The sequence below is a fragment of the Takifugu flavidus genome, chromosome 8 (assembly GCF_003711565.1).
Source record: "Takifugu flavidus isolate HTHZ2018 chromosome 8, ASM371156v2, whole genome shotgun sequence".
Classification (NCBI taxonomy): domain Eukaryota; kingdom Metazoa; phylum Chordata; class Actinopteri; order Tetraodontiformes; family Tetraodontidae; genus Takifugu; species Takifugu flavidus.
The window spans coordinates 4,104,834-4,132,235 of record NC_079527.1 but is presented as its reverse complement, the minus strand read 5'-3'; the positions used below and the strand labels follow the sequence as shown (position 1 = coordinate 4,132,235).

The following is a 27,402-nucleotide window of genomic DNA, read 5'->3' as shown; positions in this document are numbered from 1 at the left end:
TTTCACCTCAGCTACCAAGCAAAGATTTTCCCTCTCCTGAAGTTCATGCTGGAGTGCAGGTGTTCTGGCTGATCTTTCCTTTGATCTCTGTTAAGACATCAAATGCTGGTGGTGGACACACACACACACACAGACACACACACACGTACACACAATCAAACACATAGTGAATGTTTTGTAGTGGGTAGAGCCTATAAATCAATAGAACCACATGTACAGTGATCCCTCGCTATATCGCGTTTCATCTTTCACGGCTTCGCTGCTTCACGGATTTTTTTTGCGAGTCGTTCATTGCAGTTCTCAAATATAATCGAAGGTGGCATATCCGTTTATAAAAATCTTCTTGCTCAGAAAAAGAAAGAGCGCCAACAACTACCCATAACAATGTTCTTCTCTCGGAGAAAGACTCCTGCGCCTTCAGTAGAAACAGACGCTCCAGCGGAGCGGAGTCAGGACGAAGAGGCACAGCTGGGACTGGGAAATACGCGAGTGACAATGTTTCCAACCTTGTATTACTATATTAAAATTATTGTTTTAAACAAATTTTGGGCTTTAAAACAGGTTTTGATTTTTGGTTTCATTCTATAGTTCAGTATTGCATTGTAAAATAAAAAAAAAAATAAAGCTGACTACTTCACGGATTTCACTTTTCGCGTGTTATTTTTGGAACGCAACTCCCGCGATAAACGAGGGATCACTGTATTTCAAAAACATGTATTTCAGGCTATCAGAAACACAGCATTAACAGGGAGTATTTTTTATTTTTGGGGGGGTTTAAAATCTCATTAAACTGAAGATGGATTAGTTTGATCATGAGCAGGATAGAAAGTCCTAGTTTATTTGTAGGGCAAATTTTCTGATCACATCCAACTCTTGTGTTGTTAATTTAAAACAGAGTCGGAGTGGTATTATCTCTTTTAATGAGATGTAATTTTACTGGATGTGGAAAAAGTGCACATAAAACATTATGCAATATACAATTCTATAATGTTGTAAATCAGTTAGTAACTCCAGATAAATTACCATACCAAACTTATTTACTACAGGTTACAGTTAATAGATAGCAGAACTATCATTACAATGTGATCGCAGACAAATAACAGAACTAAAAGTTTTGCGAAGTCTGACCTTTTTAACCGGATGTCCACTAAGCAAGCCAGGATTGCTGGCAGCTATTAACTTACTATACACAGGTCAAAACTTCCCTGTGTGTCTTTGTATAGTGGGCGTTCTGGGTGTCTGTGCATGTCTGAACTGGCTGCCTCTATCTGTCTCTCATATGTTTTGCTTATGAACTGGCTGACTTGCTGGAGGAAAACAAAAACATGTAATGGTTAGTTGAGTAACAGTCTATAGAAAATGAGCTTACATCATCTTACATCTTACATCAGCTTACATGTTTTTTGCAGATTTTCTGCAGCATTTTAATAGTACATTCTGTTCACATTCTGTAAGGATTTCTGGACAGCTTTAAACAAATTTTGAATCCTGTGATATATGTGCAGCACATATTTAACAATTTATATACTGTACATTGTCAATTTCTGTACTACTTTCTACTCTTTTATTTGTGGTCTCTGTCTTCACTTTGATTTCTGCATCATTGACAACAAACAATGGGCCCGATTCACCAATATGTTCTTACGAATCTTCTTAGATTCTTTCTTAAATTGTCCTTAAGAAGTTTTTTAAGAAAACCCTACGTCGGATTCATCAACGCGTTCGTAAGCCCCAGAATTGTTCGCAGCTGTGTTCTTAGATTGATGAATACCATCTGTTCGTAAGTTGAAAGCGCGTGCCAGGTGAGTCTAATTAACATACGATTAGCATAAGTCACCGCCCACTAATGCCCATAAAAGGAACTGCAGCAGGACCCTGTAGACAGAGCAAAAGCAGCCAAATGCCCAAAGCCAAATGCCCAAAGCTTGCCTCTCCACGCCTGACTTCTGACGCCGTGTTGAACAATCAAGAAAGGATGGCTAACACGCTTGATAAAATTGCCTCAACCCTGATGACTATAGCCAACACGCTTAAAGAAATCAACGAGAATGTAAAAAAAGAAGAATGTAAAAAAAATAAACGTGTAAAAGCTGTGCTCGGATTGTGACAATAATGCATTTTATTCACAAACGGGCAATTAATCGCGCTCGAACGTGAACCGCGTGCCTGCAGTCTGGCCCCATCATTGCGTCAGGACGCACATCCTCACGGGGTTGTGGCTCTGTGTCCAAACACATCCAGCGCCCCTTTAACATGCCGATGGTGCGTTCAATGGTGGAGCGACTGCGCGCATGCATCTGATTGAATAAAACTCCTGTGGAGTCTGAGGGTTGGTCAGTGGTGTCAACAACCAGGGCATATCCTCGATCCCCTAATAAAATAAATCAAGATAAAATCAAATAAAAAGACAGTTTTGGCATGGTTTCCAATTTGGTTGATTAATGTTAAGTCATTGGCACATTTACGTAATTTTAAAATTCTCCGTAAATCACCAAAAATAGGAAATAAACAAATAAATAAATAAATATGACAGAATTATCATTGTAATATTGAATTTTATTGAACTGCACAAGAGAAGAAAACACAACCATACCAACATGTCGCACTGAAATGTGCGCAAGAGTACTCCTGAGTGTTCGTAGGATTTGTTCTTACCTACGCATAAATCCAGGATAAGAAGAAATTGGTGAATGCCACAATCTTCGTCAACTGTTCGTAAGTGGGACTTAAGAACAAATTTGTTCGTAAGAACGCTTCGTGAATCTGGCCCAATGAGCCCATTGCTAGGACAAGCATTCTCTATTTTCCTTCATGAAAAATGACAAATACTGAAGACTGCACATGATGAATGAACTACATGTTATACTACTTTTCTAGTCAACATTTGACCACTCAAAGTGCTTTACCTTAACTATACTCTGAAAACAAAATTCACACTCTAATGGCAGAAATATCAAATAAGAATAAAAATAGGAAGGTTGTACTATGAAAAAAGATGCATATCAAAGATGCACATCAAGTTTATCTCAACAAATACAATAAAGAAAGAATGAAACAAATCCTCTCTTCATCACACTATTAACATTTTAAAAAGGGCAAATCACAGACTGTCACCAGTGTGTTGTAATGAAGAGTTCTAAAACAAAATACAGTATATCTAAATGTGTTCTGTTTCTTCTGTTTAATTATTAGTACAGTAGAAATGTGTCTTTAGTTTATTATGAATTCAAATTACTTAGGCTAATTACTCTTTTGATGATACAGAGGAATCCATTGAAAATTTGATGGGTTTAGGGCATGCTTTCTTTTTACCTATTTTAACAGCAATACATAACACCTTATTTATTACTTTAATACATTTCACTACTTCGTGCTCCTGCTTTGCTTCATTACTGTTCTTCATAAATTTATCAGCAATAAAATTCACTCCATGCAGAGGAAACCAATAAATAAATTGAAAAATTAGCCAATTCTTAACAGAATGACAGAGGAAACAGGAGAGAGTGTTTCTGTCATATTTAATCAGCAAATCCATTTGTGTTCAACCAGCGAGGACACGTGTGGTGAATCTTAAAAAAACACACTCAGTTTTCAAATTTTTCTTGATGAAAATGACAAAATGTCAGTATGTTTTGTGCCAATAAATTAAAGCTAAAAAAAAATAAACAGTGAACCTGACAGCAAAGCAATTAAATATCTTGCTCAAGTAGTCTACATTTTTGCAAAATGGAATAAACAAAACAAGAATAAAAGGGTATTCTATTTCCTGACTCCTGATTAAACATGAAGATGCCCTGACTGGTAATATCACCTTGCTTAATGGACATATCCAAGGACAATTTGTAAACAAAATATGTTAAGTAATGTGCAGATTAACACATTAACAGAAATGGGTTTTATGTCAACTTGTTCTCAGTTATACATCCCATGTTCTCTTCTGATGTAAAATATCTATATATGCACCAGTGTTGAAATTGCTTTGAATGTATGTTATATTCTGTCCATCAGTACACAATATTTAAGTAGGGGGAGGCCTGAACTAAATCAATTTCTGAACTCACTGCATTTGCTATGTTTCATATGTGTTCCAGATATAGAGATGCTTGTCTGCTACTTAAATATTTATGTTGGATGTTTGAATATGATACAGAATAATGACCATGTAAGTGAATAACACCGACTTCATGGTTCCTGCCCTACTTTTCCTTCTAAGTTAAACTTTACTGCAACTTTACTTCTTTGTCATAGTTTGGAAGTAAACCCATACACGAAAACCCAAGAAAATTTGCACAAATATATTTCAAAGAGTTTGCAAAAAACTTAGAAAAATGGCTCAGCAGTGGCCTTTAGACGGCTTACATTAGTGGCTTACATTAATGGATCTGTCATGGCCAGTGTGTTGGTGCCTTTTGTTTGTGTTTTGTGTTCCTGGTGTTCTCATTAGGGGGCGTGGTGGGTTCACCTGGATACCAGTCGCTGGTGCCCATCACACCTGCACTGGTTACCAATCAACACTCTTCAAAAGCCGCTGCCTCCCATCACTAGCGTCTGACTGTTTTCATCGACTTTGTGGTAAATGTGGGCCAATATTATCTTATTGTGTTCCTTCCCTTCATGTAACTATCCCTGTTTTTCTCACGTCTCCTCCTAGGTCACCACGTGCCTCTAATTCGGAGGAATGATATGCACTCCTCACCTTTCTCTGAGTTAATTAAAATCTTGTGTTCACACCGTCAGCTCTTGTTTGTCTGCTTACGGGTCCTGCCTGAATCACACCCTAACAGGATCTCTGCATTAAAAGCATAAAATGACCACACCCCCGTGGAGTTTTGTGTTTTGTTTTTGATTTGTATTTGTTTTTTAGAGTAGGCAAATTAATGACAAAGAAGATCAAAGATGGAGAAACAATGTAAAATAAAAGGATGAAGACTGTTCACCAGTCCTTATTACCACACACATTATTGTCATGGTTTAAAAAGATTTTCAGCCCTGAATTTAGCAATATATTACTATTCCACCTTACTCACAGCGCCACTGGTGGTAACAAGAAATACTTCTTACACCTTCTGACAGATACTGATCAGAGTTCAAGGGTCATGAGAACAGGGGCATGGGAAGGTGGGTGGTGGAGGAGTGTGAGTACCCATTTAACACAGCTTCTTGTAAACTAATTTCAAGAAAACCAATAGCTATGACATCAGTAAAACTAATATAGTTGCTTGTCACTCTCACATCAAGGTGCTCAGCTTCAGTATTAATGGTCAGTTTAAATCTATATTGGCCAAGATGCCTCTTAAAAGCTCTCTTTAGTTGTAGTCTTATTATGTATGACCCACTAAGTCCCATGCTCCCTCCTGTAGTGCAGTGCTGGTTGTATCAAAGTCATGAGTAGTGCTGGAGAGATCAGGAGCCTGGGAAAATTTGTGGTGGCGAGAGATAAAGGGGGTATATGAGGGCTTGAAAAACATAAAAGAATGACAGTGGAAGTGACTGAGGATGACAGGGGCTTCAGAACAGTAGTAACTGTGGGGTGGTCTACAGTGACCAGAGCGTCTAGCATCCGCTCTTTGGAGCAATCTGCTCATTTTGCAGAAAGATTGAGAGAGATAGAGATAAAAGTATGATGATGGCTTGGTGGCTAGTGGGAGGAAAGGTGAAGTGAGCTTATGGGGCAGCAAGAAGCAAGCCAGGCAGGGGGATTTGGTTTCTGAAAATACCGTGAGTGGAACCACATGCAGAATTCTTAATGACACATTTGCTTTTCATAGGCTCCCGGGTTAGTCACCACTTCTAAGAGAAGCTCTTCCAATCAAATTTCAAGTATTAGAACAAGTCTTGTGTGGATGCTATTTTGGAAACAATTCATCTTGTCCATATATAATTTTAACAATTTTTCATCACCCTGCACTAAAATATTTGCATCCATTGAATTAATTAATCTGCTTATCATGCAAACAGTCAACCCACAACATTAAATTCATTATCATCAGGTTAATTCAATAAAACACAATTTAAAGATAGTTCAGCTGTCTGTACCAAATGAAATTTGATTCCAGCTAAACTAGAAATGGTAAGTTTGTCCCTAAATTATAAGTGTTTATGTAAATGGTAGAAAAAAATCACCACCAATTCTCCACTTTATCAGATACTCTGGAGATTAATATTTTTAAGTTGTCTTGCATCGTGATTGTTCTGAGTACATCCAGTCACATGCCCATTGTAGTTCACTTATAGAAAGTTTCTATATCAAGTTTTACTGTAGATCTATTTAAAATGCCTAACTATCGCATGACACATCTGAATTTATGATTAATCCTCAACAGATGTTTCTGAGTCTCAATGTGTGCTGTTACATATACTGGTTGGGGGTGGGGGGTTTGTATGCTTTAATGACTCTGGGGGCTATACCAGTTGGGGCATTTGGGCTTATTGTAGGTTTAATCATGCTGGACAGGTTCAGGGTGAGAAACCGGACTAATGCAATATGTAGTCCTCCACATTTGGGGTTGAAGAAAGGGCTTGTAATCCCCCCCCCCCCCCCAAAAAAAAAAAATGCACAACAGACCATGAAGGGAGACTCCTTCTGGACTCCTTCTATATAGTATTGTGTCTTGTTTTACATAACAAGCCATAATGATTGAAATGGTTTTAACTGAATGTGAAAAAGGCACAACATCCTGGAACTGTGGGAATTTATAATAGTCATGGTCAACTACTGCAACACCTGACTGCTGTCACTTTGTCAGCATCTTTTGTCTCATAACTGTCAAGTCTTACCACCACTAATTCTGATTTGGAACATTTCTGGGGACATCTTGACTCAAAGTAAGGGCCTTCTGTCTGAGCATTCCACAGACTAGAAGCAGCCTTAAGCTTTTTGACAGCTATCCCACCTGCAACATGATATGAAAGTGAAGACCAACAGATCTAACCATTGTTTTTTCACAAAAATCTTCCTTGTTTGCTGCTTATGTACATTGGAGTCATCTACATCAAAAAAAGGCTGCAATAGGAGGTTTCATTCCATATTGTCTTTCTGCTCTGACACCTTCTAAAAATCACCCTTTAACCTGTTCATTTTGGAATAGATCAGGGGTCACCAAATCCTGCTGCCATGCTGTCAGTCACTGAAATGGCAGCTCAGGAAGATTTATCATCTTATGAACCCCACCACCATCCTCCCAACCACAAGTGATTCAAATAAACTACTTTGTAGATTACCCTGCATTGTACCAATGGTTTAAAATTATTATATGCTTTCAATTTGCAATCTGATGTGACTCAAGGCCGCTCAACACATCATAGACCAGGGGTCGGCAACCCGCGGCTTTGGAGCCGCATGCGGCTCTTTGGCGCCGCCCTAGTGGCTCCCTGGAGCTTTTTCAAAAAAATGGGAATTGTTTTAATATAATTTCTGTAGGAGAAAAACGTGACAAGCATTCTTAAAGTTTTCAACATCCCATGATAATGGAAGTTAAACTTAAAGCACCATCGTACAGCAGAGTGGTCACATGGGGCGTCATTCTCTCCAGGATGCGCGGCAGGAAAATAAACATTTCATCATTGTAACTGTCTGAGAGACATGTTAATTGAAAAATTCATTCAATATTTATTTTACATTTTTAAAATGGTCATAATTTCATTTAATGTCTCAATTCGTTATTGTTGAAATGGCTTAAAAATGTATTGTTCTTTATGTATGTTTCCTTTGATAGGTCACTTGTAGGGTTCTTTTCAAAAGACATCTGTATGATGCGTGGCCATTATTTCATTGGACCGGTGTAGCTACAATCATGAATGCTCATTATGTATTTGTTGCCTACTTACCATTTGGAAAGTAGGCTAATACAGCTAATATAGACACTTACAGCCTGTGTTGCCTTCATTATAAGGCTTTTAATTTTTTGCGGCTCCAGACAGATTTGTTTCTTGTTTTTTTGGTCCAATATGGCTCTTTCAACATTTTGGGTTGCCGACCCCTGTCATAGACTTTGCACATTATAGCTCATAACACAACAAATGTGTTATGGCCCTGCACTACCTTTGTGACATGCAGGATGCACCCTTAACCAGCACTCAAAAGCTTAGTCTACGTGATGAGGAGAAAAGCTTAGAATAATAGTTATATTATATTATAGTTAATTTTATCAATTCAACTTTGTTTACATAGTATCTGTTATATTCAAGATTTTCTTAATGGTTTTTAAATAAAAACCAAGAGTCTGACCCCCAAATATCAAAAGTGGCAAGGGACAAACTCCCTTTTAACAGGAGGGCTTATATGGGAAAACCGTTTAAAGCAAACATAGGAAACATTTTTGCGTTGACATATTTTACCATAACAATACGTACAACTCAGTTTATTTGTGACCGTGTTACCAAGTATGTTAAATATCTGGCTGAGATGCAGCAATCTTGTTCTTATTAGAGTGCACTTTTCCAAATTCCACCACACCCCTCAAAAGTCTTTCGTTGCAGGAGCCTAAGCTAAAGTAATAAGTACATGGACTTTTTCTGTTACAGTGTTGAGTTCCCCTCCGTACGCTCTGAGTACTATCCCATAAACAATATGCATAACATGTTTATGCATATTGTTTATTGGCCTACAGTTTCACAATATAACCACCATAGTTTGATCCACACTAGTACCCAAATCCATGTCAGTAGAAAGGGTCACATCTGAGACAAGAAAAGCTGTGTAAAAGAAAATTATAGCTAATTGGTAGAATAAAATGTGAAAATATTAATTTAAATTCTGGGTAATTTAAAGAAACATAACATTGTGTAAAGTATGATATTTACAACATTTTTAGCCCTGTCAAATGTCATATTTGAGCCAAGCATTACATTAAGGTAATTTCAGCTTTGCCTACAGCAAACATGACTTCTATCTGCTGCCCTCTCTTGATGCCCTGCTCTTATTTACCCTGCTGCCTTTCATTTGCCAGGGCTACATCTAGACGGAATGATTGAGATCTCAGCCAGGTAGTATTATCCATATACTTCCTTAGAGATAAATTCATCGCTTGCTCTTGATTCTTTCCCTGCTGCTGCACATTTCCTCTTGTTGCTTTTCCTCAGATTGTGTCTAACTTCTCGTATTTGGTCAAATAGAGTACCTTCATCATGGGTTAGGCTTTATGACAGTGGTGATTCGTGAGAATGTGACAATGTCAATTATTCTTTACATCTTAGACGAGGCCGGTCTTTTTGCAGAGGGATGAGTGATTGACTGAACAAAAAAGCCTCCAGGCGAAGAAAGAAAGAAAGAAAGAAAGAAAGAAAATGGAAAAAAATAGAAAAACACAAAACTTAAGCACATACAAAATACACATGCACGCGTGCACACACATACAGTATTGTGCACAATATGTACTGTATATGCAATAATACCACACATGCTATGAAATATCTCCAGAGGTGCCGAGTATAATAAAGAACATAAAAGTGTAGAGGCCAATCTGATTGAGAGGATTGTGCTTTTAATATGCAGGTCAGATTCTCTCCAGAGGTCTAAATTTCCCCTATTTTACTAATGGACTTCTAATTTTAATAGGTTGCCTATCAAATCAAATATTCCTGGGGGTGGGGTGGGGTTTTGGAGGATATTTTAAACACAATAATTTGGAATGTGTATTTGACTGTGTTATGAGGACTAAGACATGAGGTACATTGAGTATCTTCACTGTTTTCCTTGGGCCAAAAAAGATTGGAAGAGATTCAGTGAGAAAATCTAACAGCAGTCAAATAACAAAATGTTAATTTCATTGAAGTGAGACTGAACTGAAAGCAAAGTAAAACATTTTTAAAAAGCAAAACATGAACATGAACTATTTAAACATGATATTGTCAGTCCCTGAAGTTCTGCTGCCTGTTTGACAAAGGAGGAAGTCAATTTGATGTTAACTGTAAGGAAGAAATGAGGGCCTCTTGCGGAGCTTCAGACCGGTCTTAAAGACATAAGGTCTTGGATGTCTTCAAATTTCCTCCTCCTTAACCCAGGAAAAACTGAGGTCATGGTGTTTGGTCCTGAAGCTCTCAGGGATAGATTAGATCACATGATCACTCTAGATGGTATCTCATTAACATCTAGTCTCCCTGTGAGGAATCTAGGAGTAACTTTTGATCAAAATCTCTCCTTCAACTCACACATTAAAACAGTCTCTAGAAGTGCCTTTTTTCACCTGAGGAACATCACAAAGATCAGGAAACTACTGACGCGGCATGATGCTGAAAAGTTATCCATGCATTTGTTACTTCCAGGCTGGACTATTGTAATTCTTTATTATCAGGATGTCCAAACAACTCTTTAAGAAGCCTCCAGGTGATCCAAAATGCTGCAGCCAGAGTTCTGACAGGTATTGACAAAATAGATCACATTACTCCTGTATTGGTGTCTCTTCACTGGCTGCCTGTCAAATTTTGAATAATTTTTAAAACCTTTCTTTTGACCTACAAGGTCCTCAGAGGCCTAGCTCCATCCGACCTGGAGGGGCTAGTGACACCTTACCAGCCAAACAGACCGCTCCGCCCTCAGAATGCTGGTCTACTTGTGGTCCCCAGAGTCTCTAGGGGTAGAATGGGGGGCCAAGCATTTAGCTACCAGGCCCCCCTGCTGTGGAACCAGCTCCCTGTCCAGGTACGGGAGGCTGACTCCATCTCTACTTTTAAGATTAGGCTTAAAACCTTCCTCTTTGAAAAAGCTTATTGTTACTAATTCTGTAGTTCCAGTTACTATCATAGACAGACAAATTATCATACTTAGGGGGTCGTCTAATCATTAGGTCACATCTTAGTTATGCTGTTATAGGCCAAGGCTGCCGGGGTCCAGAAACATGATCACCTGACAGGCCTCTGTCACCCCACTGGGAAATGGTCTCCTCTCCTCTCCTCTCCTCTCCTCTCCTCTCCTCTCCTCTCCTCTCCTCTCCTCTCCTCTCCTCCTCATCACATAGACTAGTGATGTTATTTCTTGTGTAGTTTTTCTGCTTCTCTCCCCTTCTGTATTCATCTACAGCATAGGCGTCAAACTCTGGCCCATGGGCCAAATTTGGCCCGCAATGTAATTATATTTGGCCCGTGAAGCCCTACCAATTGAGCTGGCCCACCGGTATTATCTCTTAAAGCGCATGTGCTAATACTACAAATACCAGAATGCTCTGTTAGTATTTTGGTGTGAAAATCCACACTCCACATCAGTTGGTGTTGGCAATGCACCAATTTGTGGCTTGCCAACCACCACGAAAGAGGAAGTAACTTATATGCTAATGCTAATTCTGGCACCGCACTACCCCTCTGAAAAATGGTAAAAACAAAGGCAGAAAATAGCACCTTTCTGAACAGGTAGGAGGCAGAATATCTGTTTAGATATGTAAAAGACAGACCTGTCTTCCTTGTATGTGGAGGCAATGTGCATTACAAGGAGAACAACAACAGATGACACTATAAAACGCAACACTAAGACAAGCACAAACACCTGGAAATGACTCAAAGGTGCCAGAAAGTAGAAGAGATGAAAAGGCATTACATTTACATTAAACTAACTTACAATGGCAAAAGATTACTGTTGAAATTTAAAAGAGAAGGCTGCAAATAAAAAGAGAAGAAATTAATGCCGGTGATGTGTTTTTTTTTATTTTAATTTCGATTTTGCATGTGTGCAATAATAAATTATTGTATTGTGTTAAGCTTTGCTTGTTCCATGTTCAGTTGTTGAGGAAATCTAGTTTGGGTCCATGTCAAAAGGTTCCCTGTTATAGCTGGAGGAAGATTTTTTTCAATAAATATCAATGTTGGCCCGTGACTTTGTCCCAGTTTTGAATTTTGGCCCACTGGGTACTTGAGTTTGACACCTCTGATCTACAGGTATCGCCGACATCAGTGCTGCATACTGACCTCCGACCCCGCTGACCCACTCAACCTGACCCGACAAAGCCTACTTTACTAAATATAATGTATTTCTGTATGTACTTTGTGGAGTATGTGTGCCTATTCTCTCCTCTACCTCTGCTCTCGTCTCCCCTCCTCCCCTCTCCTCTCCTCTCCTCTCCTCCTCTCCTCTCCTCTCTCCTCTCCTCTCCTCTCCTCTACCTGTCCTCCCCCTTCTCCTCTCTCTCTCTACCCAGCCGGCCATCAGCAGGAGGGTCCCCCTACATGAGCCTGGTCCTGGTTAAGGTTTCTTCCTGTTAAAGGGGAGTTTTTCCTTGCCACTGTTGCTTGTTGGGGTCAGACCCTGGGATTCTGGAAAGCGCCTAGAAACAATTTTGATCGTAAAAGACGCTATATAAATAAAGATTGATTGATTGATTGATTGATTGCTTGCTTGCTGTCTCTGGGGCAGCACCCCAGGCAGGGTAGGTATGAAAAGGGTAATTTATGGTGCAAAATATATTAAGTTATTATTAATTACTAAAGTTTATCTGACAGGTCAATGCAATTTAAAATGCAATAAAATATCTCCGATATAGGTCAAATACAGCATGAATACAGCCGTAGCATAAAACTCTGTCAAAAAAATCTCTGTCAAACTAATCCAACAGTGCTACATGATCACTAGCACATTAGCTCATCTTTGCATGTTGCTTATGTTTTATGGGCCATTTATTACCTGTGACAGATTATTTCTAAACATTTCCTTTTGATAGGTACAATTTCTGCGCACCATGACTATATCTGTAAATTTAAGTGTGTATTGTTCTTATATTTGTTCCTTGTAATGAAGACTAATAAATCTATGCCGTTACTATGATGGTACATTGTAAAGCAGTGGGACAGTAAAGCAAGTGGATATGGATACTCTTCAAACTTGGCTCTGCATTTTCTTAGTTGGCTTCAGGAAAAAAGACTTTTTGAACATTGAGTAGAAAATTAGACAGAAGCAGAACTATTGTCTTTAGCATACTGCATGGTGCATATTAACACTAAAGTCTGTTTGCTACTTTTGTCTTCCAAGTTTTCTTGTGTGCAATACAAGTTATAACAAATCTAAAGGTTGTTCCTACTTCTTAATGAACAAAGGGAAATGAAAACATCCAACAAAGCTGATTTAGCAAAAACATGTTTAATCTCTCCTTGATGGTTGTCTATTTACAAATAATAAATCTGCAAAATAGGAAAGAGCAGAATATTTACAAGGGTGTGAAACAGCCAAAACCTGTCACAGCAGCTTAAAGTTTGAAAATCTTAAAAAGGTATCAGAATTCATACAGTATTAAAACCCTTAAAGGAACATTTTTCTTCTTCCTGTATTTCTCCTCTTTTAATCTGTGTGTGGTGGTACTTTAAGTCCTAAACTTCTCAAATGTACTTTAATCAAAATGAACACTGCAGGTGAGAGAGCTGGAGGGATGAGAAACTTCAGAGTTGCTGTTGCGGAGGATCCAAAATTGGCAAATGAGGGGAAAGTATTAAGGTGCTGTGGAGGTGTTGGAGTGTGCAGCCCAAACTGAAAAAAAAGACATCTAAACTTTGTATAAGGGGTAGTTTGAGTCAATTCCAGAAGATATTCTTATTTCATCATGGTTTACTTTGTTTTTTCTGTAGGTGTGTATCATTATAATGGAAGTCATGATTTCAAAGGCTATCCAACTGTCTAAATTTGAGGAACCTGAAATTGGAATCCAAGATGCACACCTGCCTAAAAGAAAATAAAAACATTTAGTAATTTCTTCCCCAATTCATTTTGTTTTCTGGCAATAGCCAGAAGGCTGCCATTAAGCAAATTTTACATTCTGATATGCTGCTTTCAAATAATAAACTTGTATTATTGCACAGTCATAATCATGTTAGATATAATGTCTTAAGAGATAAACCAAAATAAAATGTAATGACATACAGAGGTCAACTACTCCTACTCCTACGTTTACACAATATAAAAGAGAAGGGCTATTGTAAATATTAAAATTAAAAATATGGATAAAAACAGTATGACTGAGTCTTTTTGTGCTCAGAATATCAATCTGCATATTTCATGAACATTCTGAAATGAAATTGTGTTTGATTTTTAAAAAAAATCTGTTTTTATATCTAACAGGTGTAATAATCTTAACCACCACATTATATGTAGATGTCTTTTCAAAACCAATAAAGACAAATGTATTCTCAACTTTAAGCTTTTGTTAATCTCTTTTGTTAATCTCTGCTGAAAACATTGCACTCTGTGCAGCTTGCAAAAATGTCAAAAATCTGTTGTTAGCAAAATAACACGAAGGAAATTTTCAGGAAATGTTGATGGTGGTGAAAATGACCAACCAAAGACTATATATGTGTGTGTCTGTATGTATATATATATATATATATATATATATATATATATATACACACACATACACACACACATATACACACACACACACACACACATATATATATTGTCTGTTACAATCAAAATTGTTTCTAGGCGCTTTACAGAATCCCAGGGCCTAACCCCAAACAAGCAACAGGGGCAAGGAAAAACTCCCCTTTAATAGGAAGAAACCTTGAGCAGGACCAGGCTCATATAGGGGGACCCTCCTGCTGATATATATATACAAGTCAAAGGTTGTAGAATCAACTCACTTTCAAAATCAAACAAGATAAATGCTAATTTCCTTCAGTATTTAAAAGACTTGAGACAAAATTCATTCTCTCCCTCACATCAGTCAAAAAGATTTTAGCTATATTATACTGTCTGTCTTTTTTACCCTGTCTAGATTAGTGATTCACATAATGAAAACTGTTTTTTCTTTTGTCTAAACATATGTTTATGCTGTCAAAAATTTGCCAACTTTTATTGTTATATAAATTTTGGACTGTAGCGTTTTAGCAAGATACCAGCATGAATTTGATTTTGATGCCATATGGATGGTATGGTATATTTGATTAATTTTTCCCTAAAAAAGTATATGAAGAAAACTGAAATTAAGATCACATTGTCAAGATTTTTTGCCACCTTGCAGTATCACCTTCATGTGACTTTTTCTTTTGTAAAATAATGGCGCCTTACTGGGAAAAAGCTGCTCAAAGACAGCAGGCTGAGGTGTGAATTCAGGGAGTGAAACTCACCGTTCACGCCAAATAAAAGAGTCACACTTTTGTTTTTAGTGGAAAACAGCTGTGTAAACAGTTATCACTTGAGATATAGTGTTCCATCTGGTGCTCTCTACGAGTTACTCTACAAGCCAGTCTGCTAACTGCTTCACTTCACTGGTACGTAACACGTATTTCAGGTGAAATTAATTCAAATCTAAAAAAAAAAATGCATTGGATAATTATTACTGATATTCTGTAGGTCCAAGATACAGTGCCACTTACTAGGCACTTTATTTGGTACATTTTCCCAAAGTTACACCGTGCATGTGCAATCAAATTTCTACTTTCAGCCAATAGAGACTCTCCTGCCTTACAACACCTTAACCCTGAAGTAGTTATCCTACAGAAACAGAAAACCACACCATGTATTAACAGGACATAGAGGCTAGCAGGCTAATCAAGTGGTACCAACTTTGAAACAATTATTCCCTGGTTAGCACTGTCACATTGAGCAAGGGGATGGCTGCTGACTCCTTTCAGAGATGGTTTAATCAATAGATCAAATTTCACTGTAGAGTTTAATATTTGATGAGTCAACTATCACACTTGCAGGCTGATATTGAAAGACTTAAAGGTTCACGCATTATCATTTTGTAATTGCTGTTGTGCACATTAGTAACAATTGAACATTGAGAAATATAGCTTTTTTGAATATTCCTGCTGGCCGTGCTCATCCCTTTATCAGCACGGTGTGTACCTTCAGGATGTGATGGGTACCTCCAGCAAGTTAAGGCATCATTTTAAAGTAATATTTTGGCCACCCAGGTGTACCTAAATATTTTATGTTCCTGCAAATACATGGCTCAAAAGAAGCTGTATCAAGAGATCACCTCATCCATCTGAAACTTTACATATTTCTACTTTATGAAAAAATGGCGCTGTCCCAGGCGTCAGCCAGTAGTAGCAGCTCCCTACACCTAATTGTTCTTTTTTAAATTTAGGCTGCTACTACAATTCAATTTCCCTACGGGGATGAATAAAGTAAATCTTGAATATTTTTTACTGGCCGTATCTCCCATAGAATATTTCCATTACCTTTGCTCATTTTACACATAAAGAAAGGAATGTCTTTTTGAAGAATGCACAACAGCAGCACACCATGAAAACTCTTTTACACCCTTTAAGAAGAATTTCAACTTGTACAAAACACAATAACCTAGCTACATTGCATTATTCTTTCAGAAACCACATTTACATTCAAAAACAAAACCTTTAGCACCAAGCCAAAACAATAATTAATACTACTTAACCTTCGTTTGCACACCAAAGCTTGCCTTCATTTGCAGGGTGAACATAAAAAGGAGAAAAAAATAATGTAAGAGGTGCTGCAGTCTTTAAAATGAGTGACTTCCCAGTGCCCAGAGCACAACTGTCTGCTACTACAATACAAGAGCATACTGAGATTTGGATCTTTACTATGAACACAACTGGCTGCATGTCTGCAGAAATTCGAAGTCATCCAAGTTGTATTTTTTCATACAGTAAGAAGAAAGTCGACTGAAATTGCTCAAAGTTTCTTGAGGGCCTCTCCAGCAGCAGTTTCCAACATTTTGTGCTCTCGCGGGAGTGTAAATATCACAACATTCTGCAAGTCATGCAGACTTGAAGATGTCTCAGAAGTGAAACATCTTCAGTGAACTTCAAGCCCAGTCAGCTTCAGCTTCTTCTATGAAATAACTGGCTGCAGGGCTTACAGGTGACTTCCAGCCGAGGGATATATTTTTTTAAAAATATTTTTTACTCTTCAACTCTTACTTTCAGTACAACATTTTCTTTTTTTATAGTACATTTTATCTTTTTTTTTAAAAAAAAGTCTCTGTACTAATCAAACATTCAAAAACAAAACATGGCACAGGATGACTTTTTCATTGGGTATTTGATCTTGGAAATATCACATTTTTTCAAACTCTTGTACATTACAATGGAAAATCTTGTTTTCTGGCTACAAAAACAAACAGTTTTCATATATATATAGACCTTTCTGTCTTTTGATTTGCTTTGTTGTGCAAATTCAGCAGTAACAGAAGTAACAGCACAGGGGAGAGTAGGCAGTTCAGGGAAAGGAAACATCAAATCAAATGTGATAGATAAAATTCCTTTTCCTAGATCTGTGTTGTTCCTGTTAATAGAAGTGCTGGAGGAGTTTTTGGAGGAGTATCCCTGTACATTTTCTTCTCTTACTCAGTTGCAACATATTACCTACATTTATATGACTAATGTCTCGCTGAGAAACATGTTGAGAATCAATATCTTTACCTGTTGCTCATAGGCTGTCCTGACAGCAGAGAAACAAAAATAAAAATTCCTCATCAAGTATCAAGGTACTGTATCCTGCATTGTTAGTGGCTCACAATCTTGAACCTCAGTGTTGGTTGAGGGAGGTGACTGGTCGGTAGCTTGAACATCTTTTTACTGTTTCAGCTTGATCACCAGTTAAACGGTTGATGAGAATATGTGCTCTCCTGAGCTAATGTTCCAGTCATGTGATCATTTGGATTAGTTGGTTGGAGGCTCAGAGAGACTGACACAGAAAGAGGGAAAAGCTAACGCATTCCAAACTCTGCAGTCCCTCCACCGTGTTGCTGGCACTTATGTCCTTGCCATCTTTTGCACTGTTGCCTCCTGCTGTCTGTGACGAGGAGAACAGACTCTAAGGGTCCAAATGTCACAAAGGTTGTCAGAGAAGGCTTATTTGTTGACCGGATCTCAACAAGTTGATTTGTTGAGCAATCCTCAACTCGCGAGGGACATGGTGTCAATGACCTGCTCCAGCTTGCCGCGGAGGCGCTGTCGGCGTGATGGCTCATCTTTCTGTAATGCTGTCAGAATCTGGAACAAGGATTAATTCAATAATTAAAGCGTTCATAGATACAAGTAATATATGTACTGTATAAAAATTTCAGAATTTTCTTTATTACTGTCACTAGCCTTAATAATAATTATCACGTCAAATAGTGAAACTTGGTCACATTTTGATATGATAACCCTCCTATGAATGCTATTACGGACATGTGAATAATATGCACATACCTAGGGTTGGGTTTTTGCTTGGGGGTAAAAAATCAAGCATATCAATGTAAAGTCGTACAACCTAAAGTTGGACAAAGCTGTTAAGATGAATCTGACTACATGCTATAGCACAGGAAGAGTTATAGTCCAACAGCTGTGAAATTTAAATACTCTAAATGAAAACAGTTACATGTGTCCTGTATATACATACACTGTATATATAGTTACATGACTCACTGCATTGACTTTTACTAAAAACAATAGAAACATTTAAACAAGCAGCAAAAAAGAAGAATGATAGAAACTATTTTATGATGACATATAATCTGCTGCATTCCTATATTCACCACTTAAAGCAGTGAAAAATAAGGTGGTGGTGATGAAAGTTCTAAAAAGTTTTTAAACTGCATTTATTTAGTCTTGCATTCTGCTACTGATTACATTTTGATTCATGCTGAGAAGGTCAGTAGGGCAACACTGAGAGCCAGAGGAATGTGACAGTGGTATGTTTATGGTCACCAAATATGTGCGCAGTAGCAAGTGTGTCTTGTTAATTGCAAACTGAACAAGTCAGGGAGGAGCAGCCAAGGAACAGTGGTAAAAGGACTGTGTGTTGATGTGTGTAGTTGCTATAATCTGCACCATTACAGTGCATTTATGCCAGTGTGTTGGTGTGTTTAAGGTCAGGACATGTATGGTGGCTGGTGTGGAGTGTGCAGCTGCATGCCTCTGGATAATAGGTTGTAATGATGGGGGACATTTACTCTGAATGGAGGCAGCTGGAACCAAACTACTGTGGGACTGATGTGATGGCGGGTTAAAAAGGAAGAAAGGAGGTGACCCAATGTAGCCTTTATCATATGAAAGCACTATTAAGATGGGGAGATGTTGCCATTTAAGAGTAGAAGGGAGTTGCAGAAAACAGACAGCAACTCTGTCTTCATTTGTTAGAAATTTGTGAATAAACATAATAAAACATGCAAACTAACTAAGGCATGCCATTATACTAATATCAATTATAGATCATGAACAAGTTGTGTCATATTAAAGCAAAACTATATTTAAAAAAAACTGGTGACTGGACTCAATTTCTAATTGGATTATATAAAATTTGAAGAAAATAAAATAGAGATTGGTGTAAATCTTACAGCCACAGGGGTGCTGACCCCAGAACTGACCACAAATGTAACTGCTGTGTAACAGTCATTATACTCAATATGTGTCTCCACTGCCAGCATTGTAACTGTTAGGGACATTACAGTAGAAGTTTAGTGCTCCAGTCCAAGAAGAATATGTGGCCTATATTTGAACTAAATTCTGTCAAACTGCAGAGCATAAAGAACCACAGATGACCTATGCTTTGTCATGACTTGATTTTTAAAAATAAATATATTTTTTTTAAAAAGTAGGCAATCAGAAGTTCTAGTCCTAAGACACTTGGAAGTTAAAATGCAGTAAAGCCTCACATCCAATGGAGATTTTTGCTACAACTATTGGAACCTTGAGGCTTATTTTCAACATTACCCTATTTTATACTTAAATTGGCATTAAAATAGATGGGTTATAAATATTAGAAGGATGGCAGGGCATTAATTACAGCACTCAGCTCAGCTTACCTCGTCTTTGTATTTGGTGATGTAGGAGTAAATCTCATGCAGAGCTGACATACTGTTAAATTGACTGAGGTGCAGGCGGGACTGCTCTGCCAAGTAGGCACTCATGTCTTGATCACTGATAGCTGGCATACGGGAGATATCAGAGTAGTACCTGGAGAAGAGTTCAGGTATAAGTTACCCTTTAGATCCCAAAATGACCTGATAAATATTAGGAATGCAGACAGTTTTTGCTGTTGAACACTTGCAAAGGTCATTGGAATTGGGAGGCATGATTAAACAAAGCAGGTTTTAACTGTATTGACAATATTTTTTTAACTGTATTTATATCAACTATGAATTATTCTATCTTGATGTAAAAAAACAGCATAGGACTTGATGTAGATCACTCAGGATATTGCTGCCTTTGTTGGAAAAAAATAGTGTTTTTTTATGTTTCACTTCAGCAGCAATAGACAATGGACATCTAATTAACTGGGGTTAATCAGATGATTTTTGTTTTTCATGCCATTTCACTACTAAACACAGCTGTTCTTGTCTAAATCTTGTCTGTTCAACACTCATGAAAGAACAGTACTTGTCTGTGAGTCGCTGTGAGGCACACTTCTAAACAAAGCCGCCCTAAGATTACTGGACTAGACTAGTGTTGCAGTACAATGCAAGTCAAGAATATTTGTCTTTCAATGATGTTTTCTCCTACCTGATAATGTCATTGTATTTCAAGTCAAACTAAAAATAACATTTCTGTGACTATATAAGCTGCTTTAAATGTGCAATGTTAAGATAATTAGTGAGAGTTTTGTTTTTTATTTCTTGGGTGTAAAGTAGCAATTGGAAATGTATTATGTACCACAGTCATGTAATAACTATAATAAGTTCAGATTCAAACTCAGCTCCATATAATGTTCATATTTTAGTTTTAATTTGTTAAACCCTGATTATCAATATATCTTTTTAAATTTCAATTAAGAACCCAATGACCTTGTGTGACCCTGAATAGTAATAATTGGTACAAAACAAAACAATGGATTGATGGGTCATTTTTTCATCTGTAAAGACACATTAAAAAGAAAATAAAAATATTTTTGTTGTTATTGTTTAACTCACCTCTCTACCCAGTTCTTGTAGTTGGGGATATCTTTAGCATATAGAAGCTTATTCGACGGAGAGTCTTTTCCTAATTTGTGTTCTGACGTTGAACAGGAGTCCATGAAGGTCTGGGCCACCACAGACAGACATGCGTCCGTGATGCTGTTCTTATGGATATCAAAAACAAACTGTGGGTTCTTGATGACATTCACCCAGAATCGCAGAGGAAGACTGGAGTGGGGAGAGAGAATTCACTGTGTTTTTTCTTCATTATATTCATTAAAAAAAAAAAGAATCCATGAAGCTGTGGAACACGACTCTGGAGGCCAACTCAAAGCCAATTGCGCGGGTGAGCATCAGATGTGGCATATATCAAGGAGATGCTCTGTCCCCCCTGCTGTTCTGCATAGGCCTAAACCCCCTCAGCCAGATCATAACCAAGAGTGGTTATGGGTACCAGTTCTGAAGTGGAACAACCGTCAGCCACCTCCTCTACATAAATGACATCAAGCTGTATGCCAAGAACGAGCATGACATCGACCCTCTGATTCACCTGGGGGTGACTGTGTGGGGATACCCCTGAGACAGTCCAGCACATCACAGCAGGGTGCAAGATGTTAGCAGGCAAGGCATACATGGAGCAGCATAACCAGGTGGCTGGCATAGTGTACAGGAACATCTGCACTGAGTATGGACTGGAGGTCCCAGGGTCTAGGTGGGAGACACCCCCGAAAGTGCTGGAGAACAAGCAGGCCAAGATCCTGTGGGACTTCCAGATCCAGACTGACAAGATGGTGGTGGCCAACCAGCCTGACATTGTGGTGGTGGATAAACACCGGAAGACAGTGATGATAGATGTAGCAATCCCGAGTAATAGCAACATGAGGAAGAAGGAACACGAGAAGCTGGAGAAGTACCAAGGGCTGAAGGAGGAGACGGAGAGAATGTGGGGCATGAAGGCAACAGTGGTCCCAGTAGTGATTGGGACACTAGGGGCAGTAATACCCAACCTGAGTAGATGGTTCCAACAGATACCAGGAACCACATCAGAGATCTCTGTCCAGAAGAGTGCAGTCCTAGGAACAGTTAAGATCCTGTTCATAACCCTCAGACTCCCAGGCCTCTGGTAGAGGACCTGAGTCTGAAGGAAGGAAGGAGGCACCGCCCAGGATGGCAAGGAAGAGATTTTATATATATATATACAAGATAGAATTAAGGTTCTTATATGACCAAAATATATAATTTTTTTAAATACAATTTGACTATAGAAAATAGGAATAATGACTTTTGTTCAATGACTGAACATGCAGTAAACTGTGACTGCAGTAACTGCTTCCAAATTTTAGGCAATTCAAATCAATTTTTGATTTAGAGTGTTGCATTGTATTCATCATTATGTTATAACAGTTATTTATAGGGCAATTTGAATTTGATTTGTAATTCAATTTTCCATCTGTAAAGGCCACTTTACTCAAGATGACTGGCTATTGAAAAGAACTCTTTAATTCTTACAGTGTCAAGATTATCCCAGAATGTTGGGAAACCTATTGAGAGAAGTTATAACTCCCTCCTGTTATTGAAATAAAGGTCACAACTAAATTCTTAAAAACCACCAATATTCATCATATAGCATTGAGCTTGGCCAAGAAAAGGGAATATGAAAGTTACAAGGAACCAAACCATGAATAAAAGGAGAACATACACACATCCAAACATCTGGTGAGGTGGCATCACATAAGATTACAGTAATAAACTTTGTAAAAATCAATCCAACCCACCAGTTACTCTTCCAGGTATGTCGTACATCAAAATCTGTGATAGAGTGTTTGTCTGCCTGCTCATCCAAAAAGTCAAACATGTACTTGATGGCGAGTGGCAGTGCACTTCCTCTGTGGGCTGTGCTGAAAATGGTCTCAAAGAGATCATCAACAAACTTCTGTAATGTACCCTGAGAGGAGAGACATAAAGGGAAAGTTAACCTGTAGTTAACTATAATCATTAATTTAGATTCGATCTTAATTTGTTGATTCACTTTTTAACATGATATGTTTAACTTTTTATTTCAATTCTTTTATTTGTGAATGAAGCTTTTTTGTGCTGCTGCACACCCTGGAACATTGCAATTCAATATAATCACATCAAATGAAGCTAAATACATTTCCCTAACTGCACATTTGTTTCAGACTTCTCCATCTCGTAAAATCTATTATCACAGAAGCCACAGCAAAATAAAATGAGAATGAATTCTATCTCTCTCAGTGATCAAAGAGTTGAGATCTGCATACGGTAATTGAGGGGTAGAAGCTTTAGTAGAAGCAAATTGACACAGAAAGACAGATACAGAGAGACAAGGAGATGAGAGCTCTCTCTGTTTCTGTACTTATGTAGACTCAAATTGTCCAAGATATCTCATTTCTGCCTCCACTTACTCCACATACATGTATATGCTTTATTAAATGTAATAGTAGCAGTGTAAATTGATAATGCAGTGTTGCATTTGCTTCAGCTTCAAATAGAAAAAATATACTAGACTTAAGAAAACAAGAATAGAATAGAGTCCTGAAATGGCTCCTAGTTTGTTGAAATCAGTTATTATCAATTAAAATGATATATATTACATATAGTTTTATTGGATTTTGGAGACTTATGACACACAAACTGAAGTCTTTTTTTCATGCTTGGTCAAAAAAAAAAATCAGCATTTTTAATATGCTATAACAGGATGGATCATTGTTCATTCTTAATCTCAGCACAGAAATTTGTAGCACTGAAGCTTTATTTTTCTCCACATCTTACCTTTGTAGCTAATAGTCTTGTCAGGTAGATCTCGGAGACCATCTTGCTACCTCGGTCACCTTCCCTCTGGTCAGAGTGGTCGTGGTTCTTCACAAGATGCCACAACTTGGTCCCACTCTCCAGGTCAGGAGTGATCATAGGTGTTCGGGATCTTAAGCTATCTGGACTACTGGCTGTCCTAAGCATACTCTCTATAGAAATCAGTGAAAAAAAAATCGTCATTCAAAACAACAAAACACTTTATACAGGGAATTATTTTACATCTGGCACATCATCGATAAATAACACCAACTCAAAAGTAATAATTTTTATAATTGTAGCTACTCCTTCATTTTTTACCCCACCAATGTTCTTTATTACTCATGCTACTGTCCTATACAACTGTACAGTTATGCTGCAATTACTATTGAGAGTTAAAAGCAAGGGACATTTGCAGTTCCTCATGGATAATAGTAATAGAGAGAAGAGGTGACAAGATAAAAGAAGGTTGCTGATGCTTGTTGTAACCCTTTTATGTAACCCCTTTATGGAAGATATAAGGATTGGGCATGATACATTTAATAGCTAAAGGGACAGGGACCCATAAAAGCCAGGGAAGAGATGTAAAATGGAGTAAGAGCTAAGTTATCTGTAATGCTGTCTTTTCCAGCAGGGTGTTGAAGGACTTTGATTCTATCAGGACCAATAGTGGGCAACACCCACACCCTTCCAAAAGCACACCCTTCTACACACAACAAATGTTCAAAAAACAAATGAGAACAAGTAAGAATTGATATATATTTAAAAAAAATATATTCACTGTGAAGTAAAGTATCTGTGTAAGTCTGTGAGCATATTAAGGAAAATAACCCACATCACATCTTGTTAAACAGTGTGACTGCTTTTATTAAGGTTGTTTTCTTAGAAAATTCTAGGAGTGATCAGTGCTGCATGAATCTATGGTGCAGCTTGACTTTGAGTTCATTGTTTAAGTCCCAGGCCTACAGATTTTATTTTTTCATTGTTACAGCATTGCCCATAATTGAAACACAACAACTAGCCACCAATTGTTGGGCATAGTGGAACACTCAGTGTCTCTTTGTCTTAGGAGAGTCAATATTTGTTTTTGGATAATTCTGAATTGTTGCACTTTGACCTACTGTGTTTAAAAACTGCTAAAGACCTTAATTAAAATTTCTAAAACTATAGCAGTTTTATCAGCACCACAGGCCATTATAACAGGCCAACTTTGCAACTCCAGGGTAATTTATTTCCTGCGTAGTTGAATTTTCCAATAAAATAAAGCATATAGGGGCTTGAGCTCCATTTATCACTGAGTGCCAGGTGTCCTCTCCCTCACTCAGGCAGCTCAGGATTGAAATGTCTACTTCAATGCCATTCACAGAGAACTTGAAAATACATGTGGAATAGCCTTGGCCTGGGCTGATAGCACTGGATCAAAATGATTGCCCGTCAGTGGGATGGAGGTGAAAAGAAACAACAACAATGGAGGCCAATCAAAACAACAATAACCAAAGACCAAATAACCAACAACTAAACTGAATGAAAGTCAAGAAAGGTAATGGGGGTAAACAGCTGGGGAGGGGGCCCCCTCAGAAAAAAAAAGAAAAGAATTGTACCATATCGACTGAGGCTCTTGGTAAAAGTAGAGGAGTTGGAGATGTTATAGGCAGAGTTCTGCTTTGGCACCAAGGCGATCACTGAACCATCTGTTACCTGCACATCAAAACGCACGGCACAGACACTCAGATATTATTTCTCTGTTTAGTTGTACTTGCTGCGCAATGTTGTGTCTGCTCATTTACCTGGTAGTGTGCCAATGTGTTGAGTCTTTTCCAGTCATTGTCGATCTTAGTTGTGACATCTTCATCTTGTAAAATGATTCTGGCCATTCGACCTTGGCGCCATTCTTAAAAATAAAAGCAAAAAGGTTCATGCTAAAATAAATAATATATCATTCATCTTCAAGTTTTCATTTGCATTTAATTTTTCAAACCCATGGCTTTTTTTAATTATTAATTTGGTAATGTCTCCGATCTGCAGTGTACTGAACTCCTGGACCTATGATCTCACAGCACCTACTGTTGGCCTCCTGGGTAATGAAAGAGGAAAGGGGGCAAATACATATAGAGGAGTAGAAGTACATCATATATGCAAATACCTTACTTAAACAGAGGAATCAAAGCTAGAGGTAAGCAGGTCAGTGGGGTCGGTTGGCAGGTCAGCGCACAACCATGGGGTTGGTGCTACCAGAAGATGGATACTTACCTAAGTCCATATCTGATGCCTTCGGCCTTTGTGAATAGGGGCTGCCCTTGTACACAGCATCAAGAAGCTTTTCTTTGACCTGAGTGATGGTGTCACAGTTCAGGCACTTGACTGTCACCTCGGTGGCATTCTCATGCTCTGGGTTTACACAGTGCAAGGTCTGGTAGGAACATAATTTTTTTTTAAAAAAAAGCAAAATAAAGAGCATTTCAATGCCTCGAAAAGAATTTGCACACATTGTATTAGCTGCAGTACTGTGGACACATTATGATGTTTCTTTCTTTGTATGTTGCTGCAATACCTCAAAACAATGTAATAAAGTACTATGGCTATCAGAAAGTTCCCAAACCAAACAAGAATTTGCAATAGACACATAATGATTACTACTGGACAGCTGCTGGGATGTGTCATGGCCAGATCATGGTCTTTCTCTGAGCACATTCATGTTTACCCCAGGACAAATTCCTTAGCTAATTAGATAAAGGACAACAGTTACATTGCAGGAACTGATTACGTTTTGCAAATAAAGATTTACACATAAAGCAAAGCACAGAAATTTCAGAAACAGTCACTTTTTCTTACCAATGTTTTGTAGTCAATCTGTTGCCTTATGAGCTTGTCCTCACTGAGGGAATAGCGGGCTTCTCCTGTGATGGCATCTATGGGTCCCTTTTCCATCTGCTGCTTGATGGCACAGTAAAGCATGAACAGGGGCTCCCCAGCACACTCCTGGAGATGGAGGTGACAGATGACAAAAAGGTTGCCAACAGTAAAGACATCTTTACAACCTTAATGTTCAGTTTTTTGCTAATGCTTCCCAGGCTAACTGAAAGAAACAAATCAGGACAAAAACATCCAATTGTTCTAATACTGTGTAGAAATGTGTAGAATAATTTTTCTTTGTCTTTTTAACTTGCATCCATACAGGCTCAAGCAGGTTTTCTGTAATAATATTTTTATTTTTTTTTCTCGGTAGAGAAAATGAGCTTGATTGTTGTTTGAAAGCTTCGACAGGAAGCCATCGGTTGTGCCATCGGTTGAAAACCAAGACCTGGCATCCTTCACAGGAACTGTCCCAAGCCACTGGTTCAGATATGTGGATGACACCTGGGTCAAAATTCAAACAAAAGAATTGGAGGCATTCTCAACCCACCTCAACAATACAGATGATTACATCAAGTTAACCAGGGTAGATGTAAAAGAAGACAGTCTGGCCTTTCTGGACTGTGCAATTAAGATTGAGGACAGAACCCTCAGCATTGAGGTCTATAGAAAACCCACACAAAGATCAGTACCACCAATTTGACTCTCACCAACCACTGGAACACAAGTTGGGTGTAATCAAAACCCTACAACATAATGCTAGAGAAGTAACTACCACAACCCAAAGGGAAAAGAAGGAACGGGATTATCTTAAACAGCACTCAAAACATGTGGTTACCCAAACTGGGTCTACACAGAGACCTCCAAAAAGCAAAGAAGAGGAAAGAAACGAATGCCACAACATTTCTATCCCCTATCTGTCTAGAGTTACAGAAAAATTCAGGAGAATCCTCTA

General features: G+C 38.1%; 1 protein-coding gene across 5 annotated transcripts in view; it reads right to left on the bottom strand.

The window, feature by feature from the left end:
* Positions 1–13,044: 13,044 nt before the first annotated feature.
* Positions 13,045–27,402, bottom strand: part of LOC130530404 (plexin-A1-like) — a 162,742-nt gene continuing 148,384 nt past the window's right edge. For 3 of the 5 annotated variants that reach the window (XM_057041541.1, XM_057041546.1, XM_057041545.1), the window contains exons 25-34: positions 26,427–26,573; positions 25,845–26,004; positions 25,382–25,485; positions 25,196–25,292; positions 23,577–23,767; positions 22,559–22,728; positions 20,799–21,011; positions 19,695–19,845; positions 14,333–17,898; positions 13,045–14,272 (exon numbers count right to left, since the gene is read on the bottom strand). In XM_057041541.1, coding sequence (XP_056897521.1) covers positions 17,803–17,898; positions 19,695–19,845; positions 20,799–21,011; positions 22,559–22,728; positions 23,577–23,767; positions 25,196–25,292; positions 25,382–25,485; positions 25,845–26,004; positions 26,427–26,573 — 1,329 coding nt within the window. In that variant the 3' untranslated portion in view covers positions 13,045–14,272; positions 14,333–17,802. The remainder of the gene's footprint in view (positions 14,273–14,332; positions 17,899–19,694; positions 19,846–20,798; positions 21,012–22,558; positions 22,729–23,576; positions 23,768–25,195; positions 25,293–25,381; positions 25,486–25,844; positions 26,005–26,426; positions 26,574–27,402) is intronic. The other 2 variants (XM_057041543.1, XM_057041544.1) reach the window with 2 other exon arrangements.